Consider the following 23,666-nt stretch of genomic DNA (forward strand, 5'->3'; position numbering starts at 1 on the left):
ACTGGTTAACAAAGCAAAATTCTAATTCAGATTGTTAACATCATCAGTTTTATATTATCTAGTCCTAATAACCTAGCCAGATTAGTGCGGCATATTATTCAATGTTGTTACAAGAAGTTTTGGCATAGCTATCATTGCCAATGGTGAAGATCAACTCAAATACTGATGTATTCATTGTTTTTAGCTGGTTTAAAATTGGCTTGGCCACACAGCAACCAAGAGTAAGAAAATGTTTAATTTCTTTTTTAAGACAATCCAGTGACAACATCTAAGTATGACTTTGGTATAAAATGGTTACATAAATATCCTTTCATTTTAAGTCTTATTAAACACATGGTGTTTAGTAAAAAAAAAAAAAAAACATTAAGAGCAGAAGAAGATAAATATGGGTTGCAATATCAAACTATTTCTATTATCATTTTAATGTTGGAAATCTTATTTGGACATCTGAATGTCAGGACAATTAACATCTAGTAACAGCAATGAATTCAAATAAAATGAACTCCAATAAAATGCTAAACAATATAACACTCTTCTAAGTCATTTCAAGACAGAGAAAAAAGAAATCTAAAATGGAAAAGGAAGAACATACTCAAGCTTCCATATCATATTATGGTATGATAAGGTATGATATCATACCATATTATATTATGGTATGACAAGGAGAATAAGGACAAAAATAAATCAGATAATTGAGAAATATGCCGGAGAAGTTTTTCAAATACTATTCTTGCTTGTATCTACTAGCTCCACTCTACACTTTAAAATTTGGCCAAATTTTCAAAGTATTTGTTAAACAGTTCCTGCATCTGACATATGTTTCCAGGATACTTCTGACATTGATATAAGAGATTATAAAACATTTAGAAATGAAAATGTTACTCTCCAACAAAAAACACTGTAACTTCCAAGCTTCTTCTGTATTCACAAGATGGAAAAACATTTGGAAAATAGTAGCTTTCAGTTTTAAAATGTTCAAATAATATACTTTAAAACAAACACAAAAAGTGTAATTGTTCAAGGCAGGGAAGAGGCAAGTCTAAATAAAATAAGATCCTAAAATTTATTCTAGGAGACATTCCCTTTCCTTTGCAGTCTCAATCTTCTTTACTCCATATTAAGTAAATTCTTTTACCCCTTCAGCTGGGAAGGACAATTTTTACTCTCCCAAGGTGATGACAATACAACTGCAGTGCTCACCCAGCAAGAAACGCATAAATATGAAGTAGCGTCAACTGGATCAAATGAAGTGTATGCAAGAATTGCTTTGCAATACATTAATTTAGGAACTCAGCGGAGAGGCTCCTACTGTATCTAGCTGATCTAAACTTGAGCTCATGATAACACTGCACGAAGCTATGGTAGATAAAAGTGATAGGTAACGCCAATAGCACAATCCCACTGACAACACAAACTCCTCCAAGAATTCTTCCAGGCACTGTGATAGGATACATATCTCCATAGCCAACTGTAGTCATAGAGATAATCACCCACCAGCAGGCAGCGGGGATGCTGGCGAAGTCCTTGTTGGATGTTTCCAGGTCCAACCCATGTTCAAGAAGCTGAGAAAGTGCACTAAAGATTGCCATGGCAACACAAATGAAGACAAGTAACATAACCATCTCTCGGTAGCATCGCTTGAGAGTCAAACCAAGTGTCTGCAGACCAATGAAGTGACGGGCCAGCTTAATCACCCAAAAAATCCTCATCATTCTAAGCACCCGCAAGGTGACTCCAGCCCTCTGGAGTTGAGAGTTCTCGCCCGTAAACACGGTCATTAACACGGAGATGTAATACGGTGTGATTGCCAGTAAATCAATGATGTTCAGGGGTCTCTTGACAAACTCACACTTGTTTTTGGAGACGATGAACCTCACGATGCACTCCGCAGTGAACCAACCTATGCAGATGGCTTCAATTATCCTGTCAGGAGAACAAAAGAAGAATTGATCATTTTATTTTTAAGCATTTTAATAGCTCCTAGATTTCTTCAGATAGTACAACACTGACATACTAATTTAGTTAATTTTCCAAAAAACATAAAAGAACAGACAGCATCACCAACATCATCAGACCCACCAGGATGCAACAGAACAACAAATACTTCAACAAATGAAAATTGAACTTGATGAAGTTCTTATTGATATACAGCATGTAATATCATTAAAAAATTTGTTTGCTTATCACTAATACTGTAGAAAAATCTCTCTTGCATGGTGGCTTGGAATTAACTTATATTCAGCTTGCCACAATACGAAATGTTATTCCATGAGGATAGTGGTTCTCTAGTGTGATATAAGTTATTAGGTGAATCAGAAGGACATGGTTCCTACAGACAGTGGACACACCCAAGTTCTTGATGATTTATTTCTTGGTAAATAAGAGTGAACTCAAGATCATTTCCTAAAATGTTACTGTTATTTCTTTTTCTCTACAGGCTTGTGTGGGAGACACTGACTCTGAGCCTACTTTCAGGCTTTGCAGGAATGCCAGTGCCTTTGCCATGAGAGCACCAGATCATGACCATCCTTATCACGAGCGTCACAGTGGAAAAAAGGCTGAAGAGTCCTACAATGGAGCAAAATAATCACTAGAATTTTCCCAAAGAGCCAACAAGCTTGCTTGTTTGTTTTCCATAGCTGTTTTCATGCATCATGTATTTTTTTTAATATAAGGTCATATTTTACCTAGATCAGTATTTACCAACCTTTTCACATCACTGCACACACAGAAAAGCATGTACTTAATAGAGCATACTGGCATCAGGGGTAGCATTTCTGAAGTGGAAGCCACCAGCCTTGCCTCACACTCCCCAAGGCTGAGGAATTAAGCCTCAGCATACTGGTTAGGAAGCCCTGATAAAGAGTGAGAGGTAAGGCTAAAGTGATTTTTAATTAAATTACATTTTAAAAATTCAAAAAAGTTATAATTGAGACTTCCCTGGTGGTCCAGTTGGTTAAGACTATGTCTTCCAATGCATCGGACGCAGGTTTGATTCCTGCTTGGGGAACTAAGATCTCATATGCCCCAGAGCAACTGAGCCCACATCACAACTAGAGTCCGCACACCGTGACGAAAGATCCTGTGTGCTGCAACTAAGACTCGATGCAGCCCAATAAGTAAATAAATATGTATTTTTTAAAGACATAATAATCATTATACCATCATTCATTTTTTCCCACTTAATTCAGTCTTGCTACTGACCTAGACCCAAACCTGAGAAGTACGATAGAGAGAGAAGAAAATAAAGCAGGTGGGATGGTAAGGTTTGTGGGGTGACAATTTGAAAAGAATTACCCACAGTGCATTGCACAGAACACAAACTGCACTGGACATTACTCATGGAAATGAATAAATAAAATGAACCATGTTCCCCTACTACAGATGCTGGGAAAGAATGAGGGCAGGAGGAGAAGGGGGCGACAGAGGATGAGATGGTTGGATGGCATCACTGACTCAGTGGATGTGAGTTTGAGCAAACTCCAGGAGATCATGAAGGACAGGGAAGCCTGGCAGGCTGCAATCCATGGGGTCACAAACAGTCTGACACGACTTAGCCACTGAACAACAACAATCTACCTACAGTGGTCCCCAGAGCCACAGAGATTAATTTTATTTATTTCTTGAATAGGTGATAAATTCACATGGTTTAAATTTCAGAGGTTAAAAAAAAGTATAGAGTGCCCTATTCCTCCAGCACTCAGTTCCCCAGTGTTCACCTCAGTCCCGATTCCTCAGGGCCCTGGTTAGAAGGGCAAGAGCCACTGACTGCCAAGAAAGCAGAAACCTAAGAGTATTAATTTCTTGAGGCTACTGTAAAAGCTTGGTGGCTTAACACTAGAGAAATCTTTTTCTCAGATCCAGAGGTCAGAGTGCCAAATCATTATCATTGAGCCAAAATCAAGGCTGAGGAGGAGCCACTCCCTCCAGAGGCTCCAGGGTAGAATCTGTTCCTCACCTCCTCCAGCTCCTGGTTGGCATCCCATGGTGTGAAGCCACATCACTCCTATCTCTGCCTCCGTGGCCACTGTGTTAAATCTCCCTCTGCTATCACTGTGTAAGGCTACATGTGTGAGGATACACCATGTAAGGATACATTTGATAGCATTCAGAGCCTCGGGGACAATCCAAGACACACTCCCATCTCAAGGTTCTTAACATAATCATATCTGCACAATTCCTTTTGATATATAAGGCAATGTCCACCAGGGGCTACCCAGGTGGCGCTAGTGGTAAAGAACCTGCCTGCCAATGCAGGTAGACATAAAAGGCACAGGTTTGATCCCTGGGTTGGGAAGATCCCCTGGAGGAGGGCACGGCAACCCACTCCACTATTCTTGCCTGGAGAATCACATGGACAGAGGAGCCTCGCGGGCTACAGTCCATAGGGTTGCAACGACTGAAGTGACTTAGCATGCACAGCGTAAACTGGTTACCAGCAATTAGGACCTGCCTTTTTTTGTGGAGAGGGAGGGATTATTTTTCAGCCTACACACAAACCAACCAGGAAGATGAAGTCCACAGTGAAAGTAATCCAACCTACTGCCTGGTGAGGGAGGTCAGCCGATGAAATCACAGCTGTCCCTGTTTCTCTATTACCTGCAGCTCGGCACACAGACCCCATTAATCGGTGGCTGGCAGCAGCTTCTCTGTCCCCATAAGACTATCAATAAAAGCTACTGCCATAATGGCTTCTATGAGCCCCGAGGCTTAAAAAACTGGGATGGTAATGAAACTTGGTAGATCTAGAAAACAAGAGGCTGAGTATTTTCAATATGCAGATTTTATAAACATAATACCATGCATCCCTTCTCCCTGACAATGCTCATCAAATACTCCATGTGTTCCCCTGTATCTCTAGCCCTTTGCAGTTAGGCAAGGTCATGTGACCAGTTCTGATCAATGAGCTATGAGCGAAATGACTACATTTCAGGGCAGAGGCAATGAAGAGTAGGTGTGAATTCTCTTCCCATAAAGGCATGTGTCCTAAGAGGCTCCAAGATGGTATGGTCTCTATCAGCCCAAGTCCTTGAGTACATGTGCAGAGAAAGACATTCCCCATCCTGACTCTGACTGGATATGGTATGTGAGCAACCAATAAATCTTTGCTGTGTTAAGCCACCAAGATTTCTAAGTTGGCTGTTTGTTATTGATGTTGTTTAGTTGCTAAGTTATGTCTGGCTCTTTTGCAACTCCAAGAACTGTAGCCCACCAGGATTCTCTCTGTCCATGGGATTTCCCAGGCAAGAATACTGGAGTAGGTTGCATTTCTTCCTCCAGGGGATCTTCCCAACCCAGGGTTTAAACTTGCGTCTCCTGCCTTAGCAGGTGGATTCTTTACCACTGAGCCACCACGGAAGCCTACCCAAGGTAATAAACTGGTAAATTCAGTAAGTAATAATATATGCACTCAAAAGGGATCGCAAAAGCACAAAGCAATCGTAATAAGTTTTCTTAGATCAGCTGCGGGTCTTCCCCGTTCCCCAGCTAAAGTACTATGTCTCCTCTCCAGCCAGACATGAGCAAGAGCTCTGGACCTGATGCAGAGAGCCTCACTGCTGTTCTTGCTCTGATCTTCTAAGGGCTCTCCCAGCAATAAAATCCTAAGATTCGATTAAATTAAGAAGACTAAAAATGCTAATTGTGCCAAAAACACCAGAACATTTTCAGCTAATTACTTCCACTAGCAGCCAAATTGTTCAAATTTAAAAGGAGGAAATCCGAATGATGCGAAATAATCTTTCAGTAAGGAAATTTCAAAGAGATAAAGTCATCTGTAATGAGGCCCACTGGGCTCCTCCTGTCCACCCCCCAAGTCAGACACAGTTTATATAGAATTCCACGCGAAAGGGATGAATCAGTGAGAAACCCCAGGCATCCCTCTTTCACCAAGGATATGCCAAAGCATTCTCCAACAACAAACACCACTAAGCCTGCCAAACCTCCCCATGTTTCCAAATGGCACTGTCACCAATGCCACCTCCAACAGCTGATGGAAAACTTGAGTGCTGTGTTACTGAGCATTACAGCCAACGACCGGGTACTCCGTGGGCTACTTGTACAATAAACAAGTTGGAAAAAAAGAACAGAAGATGCTGAAGGATACCAGAAGTCTCAAAGCCCATTCTGATTTCTTTTGAGGCCCAAAGATATAGAAGCTAATGAATTCACAGCCTAAAATATATTTCCCACTTAATCAGGCTTTTCAATTGGCAGACATCATCTCAATGAACCTTTTTCAAGAACTCTAGGGCGTGTGTATTTCCCCGAATACCTCCATTTTACAGATGACAAAACTGAGGCTGAAAGTTAAAACATCTCTTCCAAACATTCTTCACATAACGAAGAAACTGCTGTGGCACAGGTAATGAAACCCAGATCTACTGGGCTTTGAAGCACTAAGGAATGTCTGAACATGCTTATAATTTTACGGCAATGTTCACTATGTTTACGGCAATGTTAATATTAAATGATATAGGTCAATCTCTTCATCTCCATGGTTGATGTATTAAAGCAGATTTTTCACACTATTGGTTCTTAACCCATTAATGGATCAAAATTGACAGAGGTCTTTTTTTTGGAAATTAAATAGAAATATTAGAGTGCATCAAAGTATAAAACTTTTGCTTCAGTTATATATAATTGTATACTAAATTACGATGAAAAATGTATTCCTTTCTGTAGGCACTGGACGACCTCAAAACTTGCTGGCAATCACCAGTCATTCTAATTCCCCTAACTGATTCCTCATAATAGAAGGCACTTATGGCAATGACTCAGAGGTTTACAAACAGTCTCCACAGGAGAACAAATGCTTTTAGTGCTAACGAGTTCTACCACCACACCCGCTTGCCTGCAAAAGGGTTTAGGACAGGACACTGCTGCTGCTAAGTCACTTCAGTTGTGTCCGACTCTGTGTGACCCCATCCCTGAGATTCTCCAGGCAAGAACACTGGAGTGGGTTGCCATTTCCTTCTCCAATGCTTAAAAGTGAAAAGTGAAAGTGAAGTCGCTCAGTCACATCCAACTCTTCGGGACCCCATGGACTGCAGCCTACCAGGCTCCTCCGTCCATGGGGTTTTCCAGGCAAAAGCACTGGAGTGGGGTACCATTGCCTTCTCCAGGACAGGACACAAGAGACCATTAACTATGTCGTGTGAGGTGAAGCTCAGTCTCCCTCTGGGTACTATCTTCTCATCTTTTCCCCCTCATTATTCTATTTTGAAAAATTTCAAACATGGAATAAATTCATTAATATTTTAAATATACTTGCTCATCACCTATTCACCCCTTTATCCAGGTATTAATCTATCCTTTGGGAGGGATGCATTTTAAAGTAAATCCAGGACTTCCTTGCTGCCACAGTGGATAAGAATTTGCCTGGCATTGCAGGAGGCCTGGGCTCAATCCAGGAAGACCCCACATGCTGAGGGGCAGCTAAGCCCCTGCACCACAGCTACTGAGCCTGTGTTCTAGAGGCTGGGAGCCGCAACTACTGAAGCCTGCGTGCCCTAGAGCCTAGGCTCTGCAACAAGAGAAGCACTGGAACTAGAGAAAAGCCGCACAGCAAGGAAGACCCAGCACAGCCAAAAACAATAAATAAATAAAATTATTTTTAAAAAGCAATGAAGATCCAGACGAGCCAAAAATAATTAATTTAAAAATAAAGTAAATCCAGACATCAATGCATTTCCATCTAAAAACTTCAGAGTGCATATTATTAGCCAGAGTTCAATATCTGTTTCATTTTTTCCTTTTGATTTGAACTTTACATGCAATGGAGCACACAAACCTTGAGTGCACATTAACTGAGGTTTGACAAATGCATGACTTCTATAACCAAAACTCCTATTAAGATATAAAGCGTTCACATCACCTGAGACTTCCCTGCCTTATTCATCTTTCTATCTCCTGCCCTTACTTCCCAAGTTCATCAGACACATAACAAGTGTTAAACAGCTTTTTGCCCAGTACAATATAAGTGACCTTGACAGAACTTGAAGGACGAGAATGGCTTCTTCTGGAAGCTTTATAGGATAACTGAAGTCTGCCATCAAAAATGGTGCTGAATTCAGCTGGACCCTTATCTTACACCAAGTAGAAAAGTTAACTTAACATGAATTAAAGCTAAATGTAAGACCTAAGATAATTTTTTTTAATTCCTAGAAGAAAACAGAGGGAAAGCTTCATGACATTGGACTCGGCCATGATTTCTTGGATATGACACATAAAGAACAAACAACAAAAATAAAAAGAGACAAATGAGACTTATATCAAGCTTAAATAAGTTTTTGTGCATCAACAAACACAACTGAGTGAAAAGGCAAGCTACAGAAGAGAAAATATATGCAAATCATACATCTGATGAGAGATTAATATCCAAAATACATATCAAACTCCTACAATGCAACAACAAAAAATCAAATAACCTGATTTAAAAATGAGCACAGGACCTGCATAGACATTTTTCAAAGATGACACACAAATGGCCAACAAGCATTTGAAAAGATGCTCTATGTCACTAATCATCTGAGAAATGAAATCATCAAAATCATCAAGTCATCAAATCATCAGAAGATACCATCTCACTTCCATTAGGATGCCTACTATTAGAAACAGAAAACAAGTATTGATGAGTATGTGGTGAAATTGAAATCTCTGTATACTACTGTTAAGACTGCAAAATAGTACAGCAGCTATGAAAAACAGTAACAAGGTTCCTCAAAAAATTAAAAATAGAACTTCCATATGATCCAGCAATCCCACTTCTGGGTATATACCCAAAAGAACTGAAGGCAGGATGTAGAAAACCTGTGTTCATAGCAGCACTATTCACAACAGTCAACAGGTGGAAGCAACCCAAATGTCCACTGATGAAGGAATCAATAAACAGAATGTGTCACAGTCTTACAACAGAATATTATTCAGCTTTACAAAGGAAGAAAATCCTGTCACATACTAAAAAAATGGATGAACCTTCAGGATATTATACTAAGTGAAAGAAGGCCATCACACACACACAAAGACAAATACTGTATGATTCTACCTATATGGGCTTCCCTGATGGCTCGGTTGGTGAAGAATCCACCTGCAAAGCAGGAGACCCTGCTTTCAATTCCTGGGTTGGGAAGACCCCATGGAGAAGGGAAAGGCCACCCACTCCAGTATTCTTGGGCTTCACTGTGGCTCAACTCGTAAAGAATCCACCTGCAATGAGGGAGACCTGGGTTCAATCCTTGAGTTGGGAAGATCCCCTGGAGAAGGGAAAGGCTACCCACTCCAGTATTCTGGCCTGGAGAATTTCAAGGACTGTATAGTCCATGGGGTTGCAAAGGGTCTGATGTGACTGAGTGACTTTCACTTTCACCTATATAAGGTATATAAAGTAGTCAAATTTAAAAGTAGAATGGTGGTTACCAGGCACTGAGGGAAAAGGAAAAAGAGAAATTGTTGTTTAATGGGTATTCCTCCTAACACCTCCATATTACAGATGACAAAACTGAGGCTGTAAAGTTAAACATCTTTTCCAAGATCACACAATTAAGACATGGCAGTGGCACAGGAAATAAAACATGGATCTACTGGGCTTTGAAGCACTAAGGAACATTTGAAGGTGCTAATGACTTTTATAACAATGTTCATTGTTAATATTAAATGATATATGTCAATCTCTTAGTCTCTATGGTTTATGTATTAGAGCAGCAGTTTCACTCCTCTGGTTCTTAACACAGTTTCAGATATGCAAGATGGTAAATTTTATATTATGTATTTTTACCATGATTAAAAAAGAAAAAGGAGAGAAGGCAGTGGGATTTAAAACCATGCTCCCAAAGAAACCGGAGCCTTAATTCAGACTCTTAGACCATGTGCCCATGCTACCCACTGGGTCAAACTAAAACAGTGGTGCTGATGCTGCCATTAAAGCAGTGACTTACATTCTGCCTTACTGAAAAAGGATTTAAGGCGATTGTTCCTGTCATTTGCTCCAGCCAGAACCTGATTAAAATTCAATATTACAGAGACAATTAAGAAAGCTAAAATATAAAAGGGCTTCCCTTGTGGCTCAGCTGGTAAAAAATCCGCCTGCAATACAGGAGACCTGGGTTCAATCCCTAGGATGGGAAGATCCCCCTGGAGGAGGGAAAGGCTACCCACTCCATTATTCTGGCCTGGAGAATTCCATGGACTGTAAAGGCCATGGGGTCGCAAAGAGTTGGACAACTGAACATCTTTCACTTCATTTTACTTCAAAATATAACAAAGTCGAAGACTGAATATTTTTACTGAATAGCTGACTTGAAAAACTTAAATGAATGACAAATATACAAAAGAACAGAAAACATCTGCAATATTTATTGTATATGTATGTTATACAAATGCTATATACATAAGTATACATATGTAATTATAATAAAATTATATTTAAAAGTACAATGTCACAGTGATTAACAATATAGCATTAAAAATGCTTTATGATTTCAAACCTCAGTAACTGTTTCTTTTCAATTGAAACAGAATTTTAGGATTCAAGTTTATAGTTTTGGTGGGGAAAAATGAAATATAAGTTCCTTAAAGGCACATACATGTTGACAAACAAATATAAGATAAAAGATAATAGACTGAGATCATTTTTTACACGAAATAAAAATATGAACATGAAACTGTCCAGCAAAGGAGAATTTGTAAAAATATTTATTTATTTGGTTGCACCGGGTCTTTGTTGCAGCATAAGAGATCTTTAGTTGAAGCATGTGGGATCTAGTTCCCTGACCAGAGATAGAACCTGGGCCTCCTGCACTAGAAGCAGAGTCTTAGCTGCTAGACCACTAAGGATGTCCCAAGACAAGGATGTCCAAAGACGATGATGTTGATGTTCAGTTGTTCAGTTGTATCTCACTCTTTGCGACCCCATGAATTGCAGCACGCCAGGCTTTCCTGTCCTTTACCAACTTCCAGAGTTTGTCCAAAGATAGGGGAATCTTGAAGCAAGTAACCCTTCTCCATTAATAACATGCTGTGAAACCATGGATACACTATTCAATCTCTCTTCCTAAATTTTCCTCAATGATTAAATGGTGAGAATGCCAGGAGGACCTATCTCTCAGGTTGTCTTAAGGATTAACTGAATTAGGGACTTCCCTTGTCCAGTGGGCCAGTGGTTAAAAATCTGCCTTGCAATGCAGGGGATGTGGGTTCCATCCCTGGTCCAGGAATGAAAATCCCACATGTCATGGACTTAGTTGCCCATGCGTCACAACTAGAGAGCCCTTGCACCACAACAAAAGATCCCAGTGTACCACAACTAAGACACAGCCAAATAAATAAATAGATAAATATTTTTTAAATAAATATTAAAAAAAGAATTAAATGAATTAATATGAAATAATAGTAAAAGCTTAATAAATTGTGTCTGTAATTGTCACTATTACAAACCATCTCTGGACTCACAGTCTTCCCTTCTTACTCAAAAGGAGATCACTTCAGTATTTTCCTGAGCGCAAAGAGAAGGCAAGAATGAATGCTTCATCTTTTCATTCTCTCTTCTCCCAAGAATTCTGCTTATATTTTTATACACTGCTGGCTGTAGCATAAAGTGGTAAAAACCACTTAAAAGAGCAATAGCCGGAATTTGTCAAGCTTTATACTGCACATGAGACCAGCCACCCACTTAAGGAATTTATCCTACAAACACACTCTCATATTTGCACAAGATTATGTACAATGAAATCCACTGTTTGTAATACCCAAGGATTAAAAAAAAAATACAAACATCTATCCATTGGAGATTCATTATATAAATGTATTTCCCGAAGTCATCAGGTTGAATCATAGGAAATTGACATTGGGAATTTAACAACTCTACCTTATGTCACATAGCCACGAAAAGGAATGTGGTGAGGTGCATTACTGTGATTTGATGTGAAGCAGTCTTCATGACATACAGGTGCAGAACAGTACATATACTATGCTCCAATTGTGTGTGTATGTGTGCATACATGTACTGGAAGGATACTTAAGAAACTGCTAATATCAGCTGCTGCCTCCAGAGAGGGAGCCTAGTGCAGGATGGAAACTCATTTTTTATTTTATTACCTTTGGCAATGTTACATGATTTACCATGTGCCCATATTATTTTTCCAATTAAGAAAAAATTTTAAAGAAAAATGAAAAAGCTTGCCCAACTAGAAGAGCAAGCACCATGATGGAGTTACCAGTGACTTGAATCAACCAGCACACTCCCAAGAGCGGCACAGAAAGAAAAGTTGCACCCTTCCTACCCCAAGTTTTCAGACTGAAACACATGAGGCATTTCCAATCACATTTCCAACAGGTCTGTACTGTCTGATGATACCTGGTGTAATAAAAATTTCCAACAAATTGTACATCACCATCCACTACACTCTCTACAGTCTCTTTCATGTTCTTATAAGAGTTTTCACCACAAGTTCAACGGGGGAAAAAGCTCAATTAAAAAAAAAAAACTTGATTTTTTTCTTATGTACTTTAATTACCTTACAAAAAAAAAATCCATACCACTCATACATTTTTATCCTTCTACTCTAGATCAATAATGGGAATAAACAAAAACATACATTAAATATTTAAAGTACTAAGCATTTTTCTGTAAATTTACACATATTAATTCATTTAATTCTCACAACTGAATGCAATAGGTTTTATTTTTCCCCACCTATAAATGAGGAAACTGAAGCAAAGATAAGTTACTTGCTCATACCACACAGCTAATAAATGGCAGATTAATAATATATACTCATTGGTTATGTAATACATTGAATCCTGGCTGGGATTTATGCATTTCCTTATAGTTATAATTAATGTACAGTTGTTATTTCATGTTCCTCACTTTGTATTACTTTGCTTACTCATGCCTGTGTTTGGATCGCATCTTTAGGACACGTGGTAGGATAAAAACAAGGATAAACAGAAAGGTCAGTCTTCTACCACTGGGGATTGGCTACAGAGGACTAGACTCCCCTTTGGAGTTTTTAAGGGGTCGCTGCTATTCTACTGGGCTTCCCTGATGGCTCAAACGGTAAAGAATCTGCCTGCAATGCAGGAGATGCAGGTTCAATCCCTGGGTTGGGAAAATCCCCTGGAGGAGGGCATGGCAACCCACTCCAGTATCTCGCCTGGAGAATGCCATGGACAGAGGAGCTTGGTAGAATCAGTCCACAGGGTCGCAAAGAATAGGACACAACTGGTGACTTAGCACACAAACACACACGAGCATACATCCCAGAACCCTTTATTGTCCTCCCTGTCTGATGGGTCAGCAGCATTCACAAAGGGAGGCAAGAAATGTCCAAGGCTTCATCTGAGTCTCTTAAGATGGGGGATGCAATGTCCTGGGGTAAGGATGGAGTGACAATCTGTTACTTGGATGTGGTTCTAAGCCGGTGGAGCACGTTAATTCATTCATCACACAGTGAAGTTTGTGAATTCCTACTGTATGCCAGGAGCCAAAGAGCCACCAAGAAGTCTAGAAAGGTGACTTATACATAGAACTTAATTATAGTTATGGAAGATGTCACCATTGGAGGAAGCTGGGTGAAGGGGACACTGGAACTCTCAGTATTACTTTTACAACTTCTTGTGAGCATGAAAGGATTTTAAAATAAAAAGTTTCTTTAAAAAAAACAAAACAGGGACTTCCCTACAGTGGCTAAGACTTTAAGCTCCCAATGCAGGGGACCCAAGTTCAATCCCTGGTCATGGAACTAGGTCCCACATGCTGCAACTAAGAGTTTGCATGCCAAAACTAAAATATCCCACATGCTACAGCAAAGATCAAACATCCTGTGTGCCTCAACTAAGACCCAGCACAGCCAAATAAATAAGTTTAAACAACAACAACAAGAAGACTGAATTTAACCTAAAAAACATCTTAGTGAAAGGTAAGATATACCCTCCCCAACAACAACCTTGCCTGTAGAAACTCAAATGTAAAATGTAGAAAGTGACAAATGCTGCAATCAACATATATTAAGTTAAGAAGAAAGTTAAGACTTCCTTCATCTGGGGGATTATGGAAAATTTCTTCAAGAAAGTGGTGATTTAATCTGTCATGGAAAGACCAGCACAAGCAAAGGTAGGAAGGTGCTGATAAACTGGGAGCAATGAAAGCAATTACATTTAAAAAAATAGTCCAAGGCAGGTAATAAAGATGGAAAGGTAAATTAAACCCTGAAGTTTATTTGATGGCAATAATCATGGGTACCATTTACTGAAATGACTCCTATGAGGCTGATAATTTCAATATACCATGTCATAAGCATATATGAAAAGGAGCCAGGTTATTAAATTGTTAACAGTGGTTAGTCCAAGAGAAAGAGGAAGACTGGCAGGTAAATTACCATAAAGTAGGAATCCATTTTTTTTTAAGGAAACATCTATAAATAGCTGAATTTTCCACAATTAGAATGTATTCAAGTATTAATTATGTGATTCTTTAAATAACTTTTCTTAAATTTTTATTCTTTTATTTATTTTTGTTTTTGGCTGTGCTGGGTCTTCGTTGCTACATGGGCTCTTTGTCTAGTTGCAGCAATCGGGGGGTACTCTAGCTGTGGTGCTCGGCCTTTTCACTGCAGTGGCTTCTCTTGTAGAGCAGGGGCTCTAGGCGCATGGGCTTCGCTGCCCCACAGCATGTGGGATCTTCCCGGACCAGGGATCAAAACTGTGTCTGCTGCATTGGCAGGTAGATTCTTTACCAATGAGCCACCAGGAAAGCCTTTTAAATAACTTTTAAGGATATATTATTACCTTCAGGGCCCGCAAGTTGGTCATCACTATTGCAGTATTCCTACTGTACAGATAAGAAAACAAGTTCCAAGCTAAGTCAGTGGCCTAGCTGAGGGGATGGGTCTACAGCAGGGACATTTCTGCTGGACAGGAGACTGAAAACTGGAGATCTGGCTATGGAATTACTAAAATATGCAAAAACAAAAATAAACGCCAGAAACCAAGCAGTGATAGTAGAAAAAGGAGAGGAGGGGCCAGGTCAGAAAAGTCACAGGTGCAGAAGAGCCTCGGACAGCACAGAGAACAGGGCGCTCGCTGGGCTGCCAAGTGAGATGTGCAGTGGAAAGAGGGGTGATTGGAGGACTAAGGACTGGAAGCCTTATGGCAATGCTGATAGATTTTCAAAGTTACAGCTTTAAAGGCAAAGGGAACCCATTAAAGATTTGGCAACAGGTGGGTTCATTCATTGAATAAGCATTTCTTAGGAGGTTACCAAGTGCTGGGCACATTGCCAGGCTCAGGAGCTGGGAAGAGGCCAAGTGCACTGTGGGAATACATGTCGGGCAGGAGTTTATGAAATGACTGGAGGGTGCAGACAGTCGGGAGACTAGACACAGGCAAGAGAAAGGGAAGGCCCAAACTGGCAGATGATGGGAATACAATGATATTAAATAAAATGATGGGGGAAAGATGACAGAAGCCTTCAACAAGACCCTGCCACTGACTGGCTATGAGAACTGCAGGCGCAAGGATGTCAGCAGACGCCGAGGACTCAGCAGACCTTCATCACCACCCTGGAGACATGCGGGTCAGACGGAACCAGGCAGTTGCCCGGAGCCCATCCCTAAACTAAAAGGCAAGTGAAGAAAAACCACCCAGCAAAATCCTATTACAAGAGATGGCCACTCCGAACAAGTCTCTCAATTTTCCTAACAGATGAAATGACAGATCATCTTTCAGAGCCAAATTATGAAAAGCATTTCATCAATACCATCCCTTACTGTAGGGCTTCCCTGGTGGCTCAGTCAGTAAAAAAAAAAAAAAAAATCCATCTGCAACACAGGAGACTGCCTGCAACACAGGAAATACAGATTCTAAATCTGGGTCGGGAAGATCCCCTATAGAAGGGAAAGGCTACCCACTCCAGTATTTTTGCCTAGAGAATTCCCTGGACAGAGGAGCCTGGCGGGCTATAGTCCATGGGGTCGCAAAGAGTCGGACCCCCACCACATGCATTACTATTTGTGTTCATTATATTCTAATCGAGGACCTGGCTCTGGGCGGACTCTGAAGAAACCATCCACGTTTCTGTCTGTATCTCACCAGATGCTCTCAAAGTCAGGGACACCAGGACAGCTTTTCTTCACCAGCTGCTGATGAATGTGTTTTCAGTAAACCACCATGTTCTAGATGAAAATACGCATAACAAGTAGAGAGACCCAAAACCTGTGGTTCTGTTCTCATTACTAAAAAATTTCCCAGAGATGAGATGACCCAGACCCGCCAGCACCTACCCACCCAGGCCACCAGCATGCTCCACTCCAGGGGAATCCCCTTCATCCTGCAGGTACATAACCTCTCCCAGCACCTTCATCTCTGCTCCAGAGAGACACAAATCCATCTAAATAATGATACAAGAAGATCAACTCACTGCAAGAAGTAATCTGTTCCCAATCCATATACAACTACCAGATGGGTTCTACTCCTTTCTGTTTATTTCACTGGTAATTCATTACTAAAAGGATTTTTTTAAAAAAGAAAGGATATCAAGAGACTATCCTCCTCTTTAAGACCATGATTCTCTTATAAAAACTGATAGCAATTTTTCCTTTCTTTTCTAGTTTCTCATTTTTTGTTACATTTTAAATATTCTTTTCATTATGATTTACCACAGGATATTGAATACGGTTCCCTGTGCTATAAGTAGGACCTTGTTATTTATCCATCCCGTATATACTAGTGTAAACTAGTATGCTAGAATAGGAACCCTCCCTCTGCTAACCCTAAGTCGTTCCCTCCTCTAATTCTTCTATTTAATAGCATTTTATCTTTTTTTAATTGAAATATAGTTAACAAATACTATGCTAGTTTCAGATGTACTGCATAGTGATTTGATATCTGTATACATTATCAAATGAGTACCATGGTAAGTCTAGTAATCATCTGTCCTGTACAAAATTATTGACCATGTTTCTTATGTGCTATAATATACCACATAATATACCTCAGTGTCTTATTTATTTTCTAACTAGTTGTTTGTACCTCTTAATACCCTTCATCTATTTCACTTTCCCTACCCCACCCCAAACAGGCCCCAGCAACCACCAATTTGTTCTCTGTATCTATGAGTCTTTTTCATTTTGGTTTGTTTGTCTTATTTTGTTTAAATTCTATATATAAGTGAGATAATAGGGTATTTGTCTTTCTCTGTTTGACTTATTTCACTTAGCATGGAAAAAAAAAATTGATAAACTAGACTTCATCAAAATCTGAAACTTTAATACACTGAAACCAAATAGGCAAGCCAGAGAATAGACGAAAATTGTCATAAAACACTTATCTGGGGCTTCCCTAGTGGCTCAGTAGTAAGGAACCCACCCACCAATGCAGGAGACACGCGTTGGATCCCTGATTTGGGAGGATCCCACATGCCTCGGAGCAACTAAGCCCCTGCCCCACAACCACTGAGCCTGTGCTCTAGAGCCTGGAGCTGTAACAAAAGAAGCCACTGCAATCAGACTCCGATGCTCTACAACCAGAGAGTAGCCCCTGCTAGCCACAACTAGAGAAAAGCCCAAGTAGCTATGAAGCCCCAGCACAGCCAAAACTAAATAAATAAAATTTAAAAACAAACAAGCAAACATTTATCTGACAAAGGACTGGTATCCGCAATGTAAAAAGAACTCCTAAGACTCATTAATAAAGACAAAAAGCCCATCTTCTTATTTTTTTTTTAAAGGTAATTTGGACAAACACTTTACCTAATAAAATAAAATGAAAAAGATGATCAGCACTCTCATCATCAGGGAGATGAAAATTAAAACCACAATGCGGGCTTCCCTGGTGGCTCAGTGGTAAAGAATCTGACTGCCAATGCAAGAGACAGAGGTTCAATCCCTCGTCCAAGAAGATCCCACATTCTGTGGAGTACCTAAGCTCACGCGCCACAACTACTGAGTCTGTGCTCCAGAGCCAGTGAGCCCAACTACTGAACCTACATGCTGCAACTACTGAAGCCTGTGTTCTGCAACAAGAGACCCAGTGCAATGAGAAGTCCATATACTGCAACCAGAGAAAAGCCTGAACAGCAATGAAGACCTAGCACAACCAAAAATAAATAAATAACTACAATGAGATATACACTCAACAGAAAAACAAGGTTGGCAACACCAAATACTGGTGAAGATGTGGGACAATAGAAACCATCATACGTTGTGGGCAAGGGGCTGGGGGGGATAGAAGGGTACAACCTCTCTGGGAAAAGGTGTGGCAGTGTCTCCAAAGCCCTAGACGAATTTCTGATGTGCCAGAACATACAACACGGTCAATGAGTTAAGAGTGTTCTGAAGTGTGCATTCATTAAAACAAATTTTAGTCCTTGGCTAAGAGGAGACTCTGCCTTGGGTCTGCCGGTGTAATAAACTGCACTCCACTGAAAAAAAAAAATTTTTCATGTGATTTTGAAAGAGAATGATTAAAGGGGAGAAGGGAAAAAAACAAAGAGTCAAGAAAATAATAAAGACAAAAATACACTACAAATAATAAGAACACAAAGATACAAAAAAACCCAAAAAACAAAAAAAAACATGAAACCAAAAGCTGGTTCAAAGAAAAGATTAATAAAAACTAAAACCTTGCCCCTGGCAATGCTCAGCAAGGAAAAAAAGGTGGCAAAAACAGTAATGTGACCACAGAAGTAGGTCCAGGTACTCACAGACTAGATACATGGCAGATGAGGCCCTCCAGGTCTGTGGAGTAAATACTGGACTATTCTATAGTACTGAGGAAACTCTCATCCATATGAAAAAATAAAATTAGATCCCTCGTACCAAAATCATTTCAAGTAGAGACTTCCCTGGTGGTACAGTGGATAGGAATCTGCCTGCCAATGCAGGGCACATGGGTATGATCCCTGGTCTGGGAACATTCCACATGCTGCCAAACAACTCAGCCCATGCACCACACCTACTGGAGCCTGCATGCTCCAGGGCCCTCAAGCCACAACTGTGGCCACAGCTACTCGAGTCCACGTGCCCAGAGCCTGTGATCCGCAACCAGACAAGCCAGCACACTGAGAAGCCCATGCACTGCATCGAGAGAGTAGTCCCATTCTCGACAACTACAGAAAGCCCGCCCACAGCAGCAAAGACCCACAGCCAAAAATAAAATACATACATAAATTAAAAACCTCCAAAAAATAATTTTTGGTAGATTAAATACCAAATTTGGAACATGAAAGTTGAGCAAAGTCTTTACAAATATATTTTTAAATTTTAAGAAAGTATAAAAGAATATAAAAGAATCCTTAAGATTTTAGAGATACAAGACGCCTTCTTAAATAATAGTAATCTAAAAAAATACAAACCATAAAGGAATATATTGATAAATTTGTCTATGTGAAAATATACAAATTATGTACACCAAAAACACAATGTATGTGTGCATGCTAAGTCACTTCAGTTGTGTCCAATTTTTTGCGTCCCCATGGACTGTAGCCCACCAGGCTCCTCTGTCCATGGGGATTCTCCAGGCAAGAATACTCGAGTGGGTTGTCATGTCCTCCTCCAAGGTATCTGTCGGACCCAGGGACTGAAACAAGAGTCTCCTGTGGCTCCTGCATTGCTGGTGGATTTGAAACCACTGAGCCACTGAGAAAAAAACATTATACCCCCAAAAACACTATAAACAAAGTCAAAAGGCAAACCACAATCAGGAAGAAGACATCTGCAATGCACATAATTGACAGATATTGGTACCCAAGATAAATAGTTAATCATTACAGGAAAAAATAAGCAAGGGATACAAACATACAGTTCACAAAGAGAAAATTCATATGGCAAAAATTATATGATAAGATGCTCAACTTCACTTATCAGAAAATGCAAGTTAATCACAATGAGATATATGGTCTCCTAGAACAGCCAAAATTAGAGACTGACAATACCTAGTTTTAGTGAGAATAGAACACAACTGGAACTCTTATACACTTCTAGTGGGAGGGGAAAATAGTACAACCATGTTGGAAAACAGTTTGTCAGTATCTTAGAAATCAAACATGGGCGTTCCCTGGTGGCCTAGTGGTTAGGATTTGGCGGTTTCACTACTGAGGCCCAGGTTTGATCCACGGTCACAGAAACCATCCCACATGCCACGTGGTGCAGCCAAAATACATACATACATAGATAAAATTAAACATACATCTATCCTTCAGTATTTTTGCTTTGAGAACCCCATGAACAGTATGAAAAGACAAAAAGATAGGACTCTAAAAGATGAACTCCCCAGGTCGGTAGGTGCCCAATATGCTACTGAAGATCAGCGGAGAAATAACTTCAGAAAGAATGAAGAGACAGAGCCAAAGCAAAAACAACACCCAGCTGTGGATGTGACTGGTGATGGAAGCACGGTCCGATGCTGTAAAGAGCAATATTACATACAAACCTGGAATGTTAGGTCCATGAATCAAAGCAAATTGGAAGTGGTCAAATAGGAGATGGCAAGAGTGAATGTCAACATTCTAGGAATCAGGGAACTAAAATGGACTGGAATGGGTGAGTTTAACTCAGGTGACCTTTATATCTACTACTGTGGGCAAGATTCCCTTAGAAGAAATGGAGTAGCCATCATAGTCAACAAAAGAGTCCAAAATGTGGTACTTGGATGAAATCTCGAAAAACGACAGAATGATCTCTGTTCATTTCCAAAGTAAACCATTCAATATCACGGTAAGCCAACTCTATGCCCTGACCAGTAATGCTGAAGAAGTTGAAGTTGAACGGTTCTATGAAGACCTACAAGATCTTTCAGAACTAACACCCAAAAAAGATGTCCTTTTCATTACAGAGGATTAGAATGCAAAAGTAGGAAGTGAAGAAACACCTGGAGTAACAGGCAAATTTGGCCTTGGAGTACAGAATGAAGCAGGGCAAAGGCTAATAGAGTTTTGCTGAGAGAACGCACTGGTCATAGCAAACACCCTCTTCCAACAACAGAAGAGAAGACTCTACACATGGACATCACCAGATGGTCAATATCGAAATTAGATTGATTGTATTCTTTGCAGTCAAAGATGGGGAAGCTCTATACAGTCAGCAAAAACAAGACCGGGAGCTGACTGTGTCTTAGATCATGAACTCCTTATTGCCAAATTCAGACTTACACTGAAGAAAGTAGGGAAAACCACTAGACCATTCAGGTATGACCTAAATCAAATCCCTTACAATTATACAGTGAAAGTGAGAAATAAATTTAAGGGATTAGATCTGATAGACAGTGTGCCTCATAAACTATGGAAGGAGGTTCATGACACTGTACAGGAGACAGGGATCAAGACCATCCCCAAGAAAAAGAAATGCAAAAAAGCAAAATGCTGTCTGAGGAGGTTTTATAAACAGCTGAGTAATGAAGAGAAGCAAAAAGCAAAGGAGAAAAGGAAAGATATATCCATTTGAGTGCAGAGTTCCAAAGAATAGCAAGGAGAGATAAGAAAGCCTTCCTCAGTGCAAGAAATAGAGGAAAACAATAGAACGGGAAAGACTAGAGATCTCTTCAAGAAAATCAGAGATACCAAGGGAACATTTCATGCAAAGATGGGCTCAATAAAGGACAGAAATGGTATGGATGTAACAGAAGCAGAAGATATTAAGAAGAGGTGGCAAGAATACACAGAAGAACTGTACAAAAAAGAACTTCACGACCCAGATAATCACAATGGTGTGATTATCACCTAGAGCCAGACATCCTGGAATGTGAAGTCAAGTGGGCCTTAGGAAGCATCACTACAAACAAAGCTAGTGGAGGTGATGGAATTCCAGTTGAGCTCTTTCACTTCCTAAAAGATGATGCTGTGAAAGTGCTCACTCAATATGCCAGCAAATTTGGAAAACTCAGCAGTGGCCACAGGACTGGAAAAGGTCAGTTTTCATTCCAATCCCAAAGAAACGCAATGCCAAAGAATGCTCAAACTACCACACAATTGCACTCATCTCACATGCTAGTACAGTAATGCTCAAAATTCTCCAAGCCAGGCTTCAACAATATGTGAACCGTGAAATTCCAAATGTTCAAGCTGGTTTCAGAAAAGGCAGAGGTGGAGAAGGAAATGGCAATCCACTCCAATATTCTTGCCTGGAAATCCCATGGACAGAGAAGCCTGGTGGGCTACAGTCCATGGGGTTGTCAAGAGTCTGATACAGCTTTCACTTTACCGGTGTTATTTTTGCTTTCATAATTTGTTCCAGAAACCATACTGATGATAATTGTGAAAATATTAAATTGAATGTTTATGAATTATTTAAATGTAGATTGAGATTCAATCGTAGTAGAACCACGTGAGCGTGTATGTAAAAAAAAAAAAAAGAAAGAAAGAAAAGGCAGAGGAACCAGAGATCAAATTGCCAACATCTGCTGGATCATCGAAAAAGCAAGAGAGTTCCAGAAAAACATCTATTTCTGCTTTATTGACTATGCCAAAGCCTTTGACTGTGTGGATCACAATAAACTGTGGAAAATTCTGAAAGAGATGGGAATACCAGACCACCTGATCTGCCTCTTGAGAAATCTGTACACAGTTCAGGAAGCAAGTTAGAACTGGACATGGAACAAGAGACTGGTTCCAAATAGGAAAAGGAGTACATGAAGGCTGTATATTGTCACCCTGCTTATTTAACTTAAATGCAGAGTACATCATGAGAAACGCTGGGCTGGATGAAGCACAAGGTGGAATCAAGATTGCCGGGAGAGATATCAATAACCTCAGATATGCAGATGACACCACCCTTATGGCAGAAAGTGAAGGACTAAAGAGCCTCTTGATGAAAGTGAAAGAGGAGAGGGAAAAAGTTGGCCTAAAGCTCAACATTCAGAAAACAAAGATTATGGCATCTGGTCCCATCACTTCATAGTTAGATGGGAAAACAGTGAAAACAGTGAGACTTTTCTTTTTTGGACTCCAAAATCACTGCAGATGATGACTGCAACCATGAAATTAAAAGACGCTTGCTCCTTGGAAGAAAAGTTACGACCAACCTGGACAGCATATTAAAAAGCAGAGACATTACTCTGCCAACAAAGGTCCATTTAGTCAAGGCTATGGTTTTTCCAGTAGTCACATATGGATGTGAGAGTTAGACTAAAAAGAACGCTGAGCGCAAGAATTGATGCTTTTGAACTGTGGTGTTGGAGAAGACTCTTGAGAGTCCCTTGTACTGCAAGGAGATCCAACCAGTCCATCCTAAAGGAAATCAATCCTGAATATTCATTGGAAGGACTGATGCTGAAGCTGAAACTCCAATACTTTGGCCACCTGACGCAAAACGCTGATTCATTTGAAAAGACCCTGATGCTGGGAAAGATTGAAGGCAGGAGGAGAAGGGGATGACAGAGGATGAGATGGTTGGATGGCATCACCAATTCAATGGACATGAGTTTGAGTAAACTCCGGGAGTTGGTGATGGACAGGGAGGCTTGGCGTGCCACAGTCCATGGGGTCGCAAAGAGTCAGACACAACTGAGTGACTGAACTGACTGACATCTATCCTGTGATCCAGCAACTCTATTCCTACATATTTGCCCAAGAGTGAAAAAAGGTCCACAAGAAACTTGCACATGAATATTCATTACTAAAAACAAAAAGCAGTGCAAATGCCCATCAAGTGGTAAATTGACAAGTAAATGTGGTATAT

At 40.1% G+C, this 23,666-nt stretch overlaps 1 protein-coding gene across 2 annotated transcripts in view; it reads right to left on the bottom strand.

Moving 5' to 3' along the window:
- Window positions 1–216: 216 nt before the first annotated feature.
- Window positions 217–23,666, bottom strand: part of KCNG3 (potassium voltage-gated channel modifier subfamily G member 3) — a 49,324-nt gene continuing 25,874 nt past the window's right edge. For both annotated transcript variants that reach the window (XM_043470443.1, XM_043470444.1), the window contains exon 2: window positions 217–1,923. In XM_043470443.1, coding sequence (XP_043326378.1) covers window positions 1,278–1,923 — 646 coding nt within the window. In that variant the 3' untranslated portion in view covers window positions 217–1,277. The remainder of the gene's footprint in view (window positions 1,924–23,666) is intronic.

This window comes from Cervus canadensis, chromosome 5, assembly GCF_019320065.1.
Source record: "Cervus canadensis isolate Bull #8, Minnesota chromosome 5, ASM1932006v1, whole genome shotgun sequence".
In the NCBI taxonomy this organism is placed as follows: Eukaryota; Metazoa; Chordata; class Mammalia; order Artiodactyla; family Cervidae; genus Cervus; species Cervus canadensis.